The 10,322-nt window shown below is 41.9% G+C and overlaps 1 protein-coding gene across 2 annotated transcripts in view; it reads right to left on the bottom strand.

Annotated features, from left to right (window-relative positions):
* Positions 1 to 4,535: 4,535 nt before the first annotated feature.
* ZNF827 (zinc finger protein 827) overlaps positions 4,536 to 10,322 on the bottom strand; it is a 103,493-nt gene continuing 97,706 nt past the window's right edge. Inside the window, exons 12-14 of one of the 2 annotated variants that reach the window (XM_017820136.1) lie at positions 9,440 to 9,631; positions 9,169 to 9,346; positions 4,536 to 6,356 (exon numbers count right to left, since the gene is read on the bottom strand). In XM_017820136.1, the coding sequence (XP_017675625.1) occupies positions 5,549 to 6,356; positions 9,169 to 9,346; positions 9,440 to 9,631 (1,178 nt within the window). In that variant the 3' untranslated portion in view covers positions 4,536 to 5,548. Of the gene's footprint in view, positions 6,357 to 9,155; positions 9,347 to 9,439; positions 9,632 to 10,322 lie in introns of both variants that reach the window. The other variant, XM_017820137.1, reaches the window with a different exon arrangement.

The following is a 10,322-nucleotide window of genomic DNA, read 5'->3' as shown; positions in this document are numbered from 1 at the left end:
CAGCTCCACAGACACCGTAGAGGCTGGCAGACCTCTGGGTAGGAGTGATTGCACTGGTGTTTTATTAGCTCTCAGAAAATATATATCAGGGAAGAGGCCGAGCAGGCTCCTGCACCGTCTCCCTGAGCTCTGACCCTTCGGGCAAGAGGCGAGATTGCTTTTACAGCCAGTACTTAACCTTGCTCCTGAGACTTGTCAACAAGGAGGCCAATTAGCAGCAGATATGATGGTGGGTGATATAATGGAGATGTCTGTCTGTTAGGAGCATAACTGATGTGCTTTTAACACAATGTGTATCTTAAAACATGGCTCTGCGTAAATGATGCCATCCCCTCTACTGTAGAAAATCCCTCTACAGTGAAGTGTTACAGAAAATTGTAGGTTCATTACTTTGTTTTTTTTTCCCCTCAAAGTCCCTCTTAATCCTTGTTCTGCTGGGCTCATGATGACTATGGCATGTGTACAATTGTAAGAAATAATTCTGCTTGAAAAACATGTCAATTTTAAGTTAATTACTTTTTGAAAACATATATGGCATATTAAAAATGTACGTAGATTCAGAATGAAAACAGAGCACTTCTTTTCCTGAAAGGATCAGTGCCACCTGAGATGTTTTCTGTAATCACATTTGTATATTGATATATGTATCAGAAAAGACAGACTAAGGGAGAGTTAATTGATTAAAATTGTACAGGTCTACAAGCATGTTACAGCCACCTGCTGCAAAGGACAGTGGCTCTTTATGGCACATCAGCATGTGACACTAGTACCCCTATTTGAGTACATGTAGGGGTTTTCATGTAGGCTGATTGCAGGTGGATTGTTTATGTTTTGGTTGAGATTGGGCCTGAGCTTTTAAGCAAAAGTTTATCATAAGACTCTAGGGCTGGAGCTACAACAAGACTTGCACTTAACTGCTTGCTGACTACTTAGGCAGTCAGGATAATTCAGTCAGATAATTCACCCCCCTTGCAGCTTATCTTAAGTAATTCTGCTGTCTGGTTTTCGTGATTTAGAACTTAAACAATTAAGCCACTTCTTCATAGAATCATAGAATGGTTTGGGTTGGAAGGGACCTTAAAGATCCAGTTCCAACCCCACTGCCATGGGGAGGGACACCTTCCACTAGACCAGGTTACTCAGAGCCCCATCCAGCATGGCCTTGAACACTTCCAAGGATGGGGCATCCACAGCTGTTCTGGGCATGATTTGCATGATTGTCTTTTAGTTGCTAGGATAACTATTTATGCCTAGTGCAAAAAACTCCACATAGAGTATCATTGTATATTTTCTGTTACAGATATAGTCCGAGAGGAGAGAGAGAGGCCGCCTCTGGTTGACCATGACCTCCCAACCCAATGTCAAAGCTTTTCCTTCACCTACATAGTCTCCAGCAAAAGAGGAGCAGTGGATTTCAACTCCCAAGCTGTTAACAGCACCATGTACAAGGTACTGATAGAGGCCCTAAAAATTAGTATCCACGCTTCAGTAGAAATAACCATTTTTCAGTTGCTTAGACCTTAACACTGCCCTAACTGAGGGCAAGGGCACTCCACATGTATTTCATGTTTACATTAATTTATCTGAGGATAATTTTTATCTAATGAATACCCAGATTATTTTTTTTCTTGGTTAGTATTTAAATAGTCCAACTTCCTTTTAGGAAATTGAGTATCTTTTTTTGTTCAGTGGACTCAATATACCTTTGCTTCTTGGAAATTTGTCCGCTCTCAGGGTTTCCTTCCTTAGTGTCCTCTGTGCATTTTAGTTATTTCATTAATCTTTGGTAAAAAAAATAGGCTTTTCTACAACGCTGATGAGTACATGATGTTTTTACAATTTAAAAAAATAGATTTTCACTACAATATTTTAGTGCACCATGTTCTTTTATTCACTGCATAGCTCCTCTTTAAAGAAGGAGTTTTCCTGATTTCATTGGGGCCACTCCCAAACAAGGCCAGGTTCACTGAACTAGTGCTTAAGGATCTGATTTTTATGAACTGCATGTCTGATTAGAGTGCTCAGCAGAGGCATTATCCCCCTTGCAGAATCGACCTAGAGGGTTGGTACAAGCACAGAGCCCACAAGGTGAAGTCCCGTAGCCATCCTAGGACTATTTGCCATATTTCTTCATCAGTAGTGGTAACCAATTTTTCAATTTCAATCATTGATAACATCTTCCCTTTTTTCTTCATATCGTCTTGTTGGAGAATCCTTTCTCCCTGCCTCCAAATCAACTCTAAATATATTTAGGGTGGAAAAAAAAAAGAGAGGAAGGAAAACCAAAAGGAAACAAGAATATAGCCAACCTTTTTAATTAGAGTATATTGTACTTCCAAACTGGATACACTAGAAATTGGCAATGCAACATAAGATGCAAAGAAATATACCAGTTACTGTCAAAATGACCCTGTACAGCCTTATAATGCAAAAAGCTTTATACAATACAAATTTTTATTAATGTACACAAACCTTGACAGAATGATATTTGAACATAATACAACAAGTAAAAAAAAAAAAAGGACAGAAGAAAGAAAAAAGTGCTGAGAACTTTAACTGAATTACTGAATGGAAAAACACGCTAGCTCTCATTAAAGAATGCATAGTGAAAACCAGTATGAAATTACCTTTATGGTGGGGGGAATTTATCAGAACTGTTGGTCATTAATCAGTAGGGGGAACCTCTCGAGAACATTCCTTTCTTCAGCCTTGAACTGCAAACAAATTATTTTAATATGCATGAGCTCTGATAAATAGTGTATTTATTTTCTTAAAAAAATAAAAACCTCCTAACACACTTTTCCTTACAAAGAAAACTTCTATAACTTGCCAGAAAGAATTAATTTATCCTTTCCAAAGTGCTAAACAAATTTCCCAGGTACACTAAACATTACCATGTCAGATACTGGTACAGTGGAACACTGGTGACACGTGCACGCTGACAGCTCATTCCTGGAAGTTCCAGCCCTATTTAAACTGCCTTTTGGTTTATATAAAGTGTCCTACTAATATTCCTGCTTCCTCCTGGACAGGTGTACTTTACCTGTCAGTTTGACAAACAAGCTTTTTTGTTTTTTGAGTGTTTGCTTTTCTGTGATGAGGTCAGAGATACACGCATGGAGTGTGTTTTACAGAACTGGTATAGTTTCTGGATGCAGATTGCAGATTTCATGCTGCAGAGATATTACACTTTTTATGCTTTGAGTATTTACTAATACAGTATTTTCTATTTTGTCTCTACTCCTGGAGAGGTGTTACCAGGAGTTATGATGGAGTAAAGCATGGTTGTTTACAAAGGTTTATACATACTTTGGAGCAGATGGGTTTTCTGTACTGTGTAGACAGAACCACCACATGCTTGTTGGAACCAAAACTGCCTGCTGGAATGTAAATAAACTGGTGAGACTTCTCTGTCCTGGAATTAATATTTCCAAATGATAAGCTGCTATGATTTTAGATATTTCCCCCTTGTAAATAGCTTCCAGTATGTTAACAGGAGTGCACAGATTAGGGTGTCCTCCCCAAACAGGAGGAACTTGGTCATGACAGTGGAGAATGTTTGGCCATCTCAATACAAAACAGATGTAGGAATCTTGCAAAGAGGTTAAATGATGCAAGTTTTGCATCCAAAAAGTTTCTACACAAGCTTCATTTAAGAACTAATGAAGATTGAGTTACGTTTCTAGTTGTGCATATGGCTAAGAGCCCTGGTGGACAAGAAATGCCTTCCTGAACTAGGGCGTTGCTGTACTGCTGTCACGAACAAGGGGTTGTTGGATCCCCCCATCCCACAACAACCCGCTGGAGAAGTTCCTTCAGGGCAGCATGAGGGTGGGTAGATAGCATGACAGATGTGACTCAGGGCACTTCCTACAGTGGCTTGGCCAAGGGACAGCGAGGGGACTCTAGCAAAAGCTAGGTCGGACACTTCTAATACCTGGTAAAAGACAGTGAGATCCAAATCCAAGAGACACCGTGGAAAACAATAATTGAGTAAGAAGGCATTCCTGTAAGTCATACGATAATTTTGAAATGCTTCACATTTTATACCTCCAATTTTAATGCAGGGTGTTTTTAATCCCAGTCTTTCTTCCGGCACATTATGTTGTGTAAGGGGCACAAATCAATTAACAGTCAGTTAGCTGCTCTTAAATTAAGATCGCTCTTGGCATTTTGAGATTAACGAAGGTTATACAACCAATCCGCATTCGCTTCTTCCTGCAATAAAGTGCTACATGTAACATGTCATTTTAATGACCACAAGTAGGAGCATTAAATAAGTACAAAGTTAGCTTCCTAGCAGTGTACACTCTATCTGCCATTAACAAAAAGGAATAAAATATTACTAATGACATGGAGGGTAGCAATAGGACTGTCAAATTTGCAAGTACAATTGAAATACTGAGGGTATAAAAGAGAACTGTATGGTTCCAAAAGCGTCTTTTTATAGCTTTATATTTTAAAGAAGTTACTGGTACCTTTTCAAATAAACAGTCTTATTACCTTCAGCCCACAATTTGTTTTTTCTTTTTTTCTTTTTTTTGCAAGTGAGAAACAAACTAGTGCAAGACTAAAGCACTGTGCAAAACTGCCTTTTTTTTTTTTTAGTCTGAGTATTTATACCCAGAATTTAACCATACCCTTTTTTAAATCCCCTTGTTGGATTTTTTCCCACCATAGAATTCTAGTTATACAAGTTGTTTCCTGCAAACTAAAAGGTAACCACTGCATAATACAGTATATATATATATATATATATAATATTTATATGCCCTTTTAAAACAAAAGATGTATGCTATGGCCCAGATGCAGGTGTTTGTCACACCTGTGTAGCAGTTAAGAATTGGGCCTGCTGTGTGTATGTGTGTACATACACATGGTTTTCATTGTCATACTCTCATCCTGCAGTGCTGAAAGCAACCTTTTCCTCATCAGTTCTACCCCAAATCCTCAAACCTTGACAACTGAGTACAAGGCATCAAACAACTAAAGGAAGCTGCAAACAGCACTGAAATAATATACCAATCTCCCCCCCTGACCCAAACAATTGCTTCTTCCACAACTCCACAGTTTGGGGGGAAACAGGAGGGAGGGAGCGAGTGTGTGAAAAGGGGGAAAAGAATAATAATTAAATAAGCCAATCCAAGGGATGTGCAAAAGCAATGTCATGGCACACTACAGGCAGACTCTCTTTTCACGCACCCGCACGCACACAAAGCCCAAAAAATAAAATGCATCAATATGTAATCTTACAAGTGCTGATTGCCATTAAGGACACTCTTTTTTTTTCAGCTTAACAAGACAAAATAGTTTCTTAGATAAGAGTACTGGGAACATGCCTCTGAAGGTAGAAGTATGCAGTAGGTCACCTCTTGGAGATTTAATAAAGCAGCTTTCATGTCAATGCAATAAGTATATACACAGAGCCATTTGCTAAACCTTACTAACGCTATAGTACAAGTGTTCATTACCTCTTCGGTCTATGTTTTGCAGCCATGTATACCTGCTGGGTTTGTTGGGGTATTTTTGGTACAGAATGCAACTGCCCTCAGACAGTTTCTGCCCTTTCTGTTAGTCCAAGGTAGGCAAGGAAGGAGTGTTTAGGTGAAGAGGCACCTCCCGGTGCAGTCTGAGGTCGGGGTGGATGGAATGTGAGATCGTAGTGGTTTTTGGGGAAAAACATTGTTAAAGGAATAAGGTGGGCAAACTCTGAGTTCCAGTATTTATCAAAGCACAGGGAAGTGCCATTGACAGCCAAGGCTTTCACTGCCAAGTTCGGCTCTGCCCCGCTGCCCTGTGCAGCTGACATAGCGACTGTTTGCAGAGCCTGGGAGGCAGACATAACTGAGAGGGGTGACAGAAGGTTTCTGGAGCTGTTCACCGGTAGGAGAGGACTGGCTTCCTTGGAGGTTGAATACTGGCCCTTCTTCTCCTCTTCGGAGCAGTCCCCGTTCTGGTGCTTCTTCACGTGGCGGCTGAAGACAAAAGGGTGGGTAGTCTTGAACAGGCACTCGTCGCAGCTGAAAGTCTGGCGTGGAGCATGCTTCAGTTTCTTGTGCAAGTTGAGATTGTCTTTGCGTTTGCAGCTGTAGCTGCACTGGTCACAGTGAAAAGGGCGCTCGCCGGTGTGGACACGCACGTGCTCGATCAGCTTGTTGGCCGTCTTGGACAGGTACCCACACTGGTCACACTTGTAATGGTTGCCAAGGCGGTGTTCCCGGATGTGCATCTCCAGCTCCAGCTGATTTGCTTTCACTGTCTGGCAGATCCGACACTTGTACTCCATCTTGTAGTGAGTCTTCAGGTGGCACTCCATCGCTGCGGGGCGGTTTGTGGAGTAGATGCAGAATGGGCACCTGGCAACACAGCAAGGAAAGGCAGGGACAGAGAAGAGAGAAGTCACTCAGCTTGAAGACCTACATCCCTGGTTTAACCCTGTCACTCAGCCCCTCTCTGACCTGCTAAAGAGGAGAAAAAGGCACTTAGTTCTCCCTGTGAAGCCTCTTTCCAATACTTGGTTTGCCTAGACACATCTCTACTTAAAGGGGTTTTGCCCATTTAATGGCAGTAGAGTTTTCCTAGGAAAACACTGATTCACTCTGAAGCAGCATCCCTTTAACCTTCTGGCTTACCTTGATGGGGAAGATTCTGCAAAGCAGGCCGGGTAGTGCAGAATGGGTGACTGATGCACAGGTACTTTGTGTAACGACATTCCTAGTGTTTGCACGGAGTCACTTTGGCCATTTTTTCCATTAAGTGGTTTAAAGTGAGTGTTTACAGATGAGTATGAAAGCAGCTGTTTAAGTAAAGATGGAATAAACTTGTAATACCACACGTACAGCAAAAGCTTAGGAAATTCCTTTTATGTGACCTTGAACAGTAAGTTTGCTGGGTATCCTGCTCGGAGCAGCTGAAAGCCAGGCTGTTAGGAGGATTTGTAGGGATTCCCATTTCTGGGACATGAGCTAGGCACGCTTAAAGGGGCGTGTGTTTGGCAGTGTTTGCCTACATCCGCCTCTGCCATGGTAGGAATCGTTCCTGTGCAGGAACAGGATGTGGGTTCTGCTTACTCACAGCAGCAAGCATCCGGCCCAGGATGGACATGGCAAAGGGCCTCACCCCAGTTCCTGAACCAGGAAGGGCCTGGAAGGCTAGAGGAGGGAATTGTGTAAGCTTGGAAAGAAGCCTGAGCTGCACGCTGAACAAGCCTGGACACCAACAAACCTGAAACACACCCGCTTTTGCTTTGTGTAGCTGAGAGGACAACTAACTGCCAGGGATCTCTGCCCTGTTAAACCAAGCACACAGCCTTTCAGATTGAGCTGGTGAGCTGAAAGAGCAGGACTGGATAAGAAGATACAACTAAGGCACCTGGCTTACAGTCTTACAGCTGCCACAGATCCGCATTCACTGCTTAGCAGGTCCGCTAATTGCGTTCTAGCATTCTGGATACTTTCTAAGATGAGTTCCTCTCTCTCCGGGTGTGTTTTCCTTGCTACAACTGGTTGCACATACAGGTTTAATATTAATCTATAAGCTAATCGAGAGACTTTTGAGGAAAGTGAGTAATACAGGAGGACAAAACCGATACTAAAACATCTGGACACTTCTCCTGAGGCACATCAAGTACTCTGATCCAGAGAGGGAGCCTGGCATTGAGGCTTCTACTGTGATTAGCTCTACTGCAACAGAGGACTTGGCTGTCTATGCACACATACCTCTCCTGGGCTGGGTGCTCTCTGGATCAGAATCTCAGATTTTGACCTGGAGCTGGAAGAATCATGTTTTTTTCTCTTCCCCCACAGCAAACAGGAGACAGAAAAATACAATTTACTTAGATCTCTTCAGGCTTTTCTGGATGCCTTAAAAAAAAATAAACCAGAGCTTTTTCTTAGGTGCAGCTTTCAAGGTAACTAATTATTACTTGAATTGGGCAGGAATAACTTATGTAGACTAAAAAGCATATTCTGTCAGGAAGACTTGAGTCATAGGTCATGGTTTTTCCTTGGTAAATAGAACAGATTTTGTGCAGCTTAAATCAAATGTGCATTAGACAACTGGTCTGTATGTTCAAGACAGACATCCCCTCGTTCTGGCACATTACTTGTTTCTCAATCTGGTCTTCTTCCCAGATTCAGTCATCACATCTCAAGTGACCGCAGATCTCAGTTTATGGAACTACTGAGCTGGAGACCAGACGCTGCCTGGCAAACAGAACCAGTTTTCAAAAGCTGCAGCACAAACCGATAGAGCCGCGCGCGGTATCGTTAAATGTGGTGTGCTCGTCACGGCACAGCTACAGTGCACTGAGAACATCAGTCTGCTTAGCAAGAGCAACAGAAGCTGGGAGCCCTGTGCTGAGCCCTAGCTGGGCTCCAAGTGGTCCCAGCCTTTTTTCCTGCAGCAGCTGGAACAAACAGAGACCAGGGATGTGCCTCTTTCATAACATCACATTGCCTGCCCACAGAGAGCAAGCATATGGCCCCAGCAGTCGCTCCTTCCCTCAGGGGTCTGACTTTGACATAAGGTCACATTCTTTAGCAACACTGCTCTGCACCAGTAAGACCTTAAAGTACACCACTGTAGCCAAAACCAAAGGGCTTTTTTCTCAAAAGACTGTATTACTGGTTACAGGTTAATTTATCCAACAATGATTATTCTGGGCATGTAAACCAAAGCAGAAAGCATCAAAGTTATTCATTCCTGGAGAGAAATGATTTTGCATTAGAGCATACAAAGGTTATAATCTTTAAGGTTGTAACTTGGTAGCTAGATGCAGAGACTGTACAGGGTTTAGTCTTTTTTGAGTCAGGTGCAGAACAGAGCCTGTGCTGTGTGCTTGCCTTTGCTCTAATAAAAAAAACAACCTTAGTCTGCCAAAACCTGTGCCTCATTCTCTGTAGGGCCCATCACATACTGTCTCCTCTTTGACATGAAAAGGGAAAGGACCACAGTTTGCTGCAGCTCCAAAACACCAGTGGATAGTAGGTTACCAATCTGCTCTAATGATGCAAGCCTAAAGGACAGGGCATGGTTCATTAAATAAAAGGAAGCCCCAGATCTGAATTATCAGTTAACCAACCCTTTCTAATTGACTTCCTTTTGTCCTATCCCCACAGAATTAGAGATGCTTAACACAGTAAAAGTTTGTGTACTTGCTTTCCTTACTTGAGCCCACCGGTGGGGACAGTGTGGCATTTCTTGTGCTCCAGTAATTGTTCAGGTGTCTTCATGAACTTGTGGCACACGTCACACTCGAACATCCGTGTGATCAGGTGGATTTGCAGGTGACGCTCAAACATATTTTTTGTTTTGCAGACAAAGTTACAGAAAACACATTCAAAGCCTGAAAAATAGAACAGGAAAAGGTATCCCTGACATTGTGGCCAGATTGACTGCATAGAAGGGGACAGTTTGCATTTGTTAAACAGTGTTTTACCTTTCTCTGACTTCTCTTCAGCGTTCACTGAGGTCTGACTACCAGGCACTACAGAAATGACTAGCAGGTTGTTTGACCCCTTGTTTTTTGGGGTTATATCTGCATCTTCTTTGCTGTTGGCAGAGTCGCTCAGTGCTGACAGCGAAGATGAAGATGGACTGTTAGATTCACTGGGTGTCTTCCTCTCTTCAGCTGAAAAACACAAATAAGGAGCAATAGCTGCTTCAGCAGATTAGACAGAATTTCTGTGATCCTGTTTTAAATTTCAGGAAGTATTTATATTTAAAGTTAATTCAAACATGCTTATAAAACAAGGCGGAAATTAATTGAGCTGATAAAAAAAATCATTGTTGGGCCTCCTTCCTTTTTATTAGCACTTTAACCACAATACATCTCTCAGTTTATTCTACAATTGAGTTTGCCTGTAATGGTAGTGGGAAGGGATCATGCAAATCTACCTCATTACCAGACTAAAAAAATCCCAAGAAAACACTTTGATTACTCTGAGTTCAAAACCAATGAAGAACTTGTCACTTAGAAAGGAAATAGAACTTCTGTAGTTTTGGGGTGCAGAAAGCAGTTTAGCTACTTGTCCAAGCTAAACTTCCCCTACCTTTCTGTTTATGTGGGTCCAATGGGTAAATTTGGGAGGAAGGGTAATAGAGAATAATCTCACTCCTTGTAGTGAAGAGCATCCTCAGCAATCATTGTAAGAGATACCTGTGTGGTCTTGAGATTTACTTGTTTTTATTAGGATCTCTTACTGAAGATAATTGAAAACAATGTTATTTAACTGGACCCAGAGATAAAGCCCATCAGAGCATCCTTATGTATGCAATAAATGTATGAAGTTCAAATCCCAAACCCTGTCACACACCAGAAG

This window comes from Lepidothrix coronata, unplaced genomic scaffold (genome assembly GCF_001604755.1).
Source record: "Lepidothrix coronata isolate B3197 unplaced genomic scaffold, Lepidothrix_coronata-1.0 Scaffold79, whole genome shotgun sequence".
Classification (NCBI taxonomy): domain Eukaryota; kingdom Metazoa; phylum Chordata; class Aves; order Passeriformes; family Pipridae; genus Lepidothrix; species Lepidothrix coronata.
Note: the sequence above shows the minus strand (reverse complement) of the source record. Positions and strands in the feature narration are given on the sequence as shown.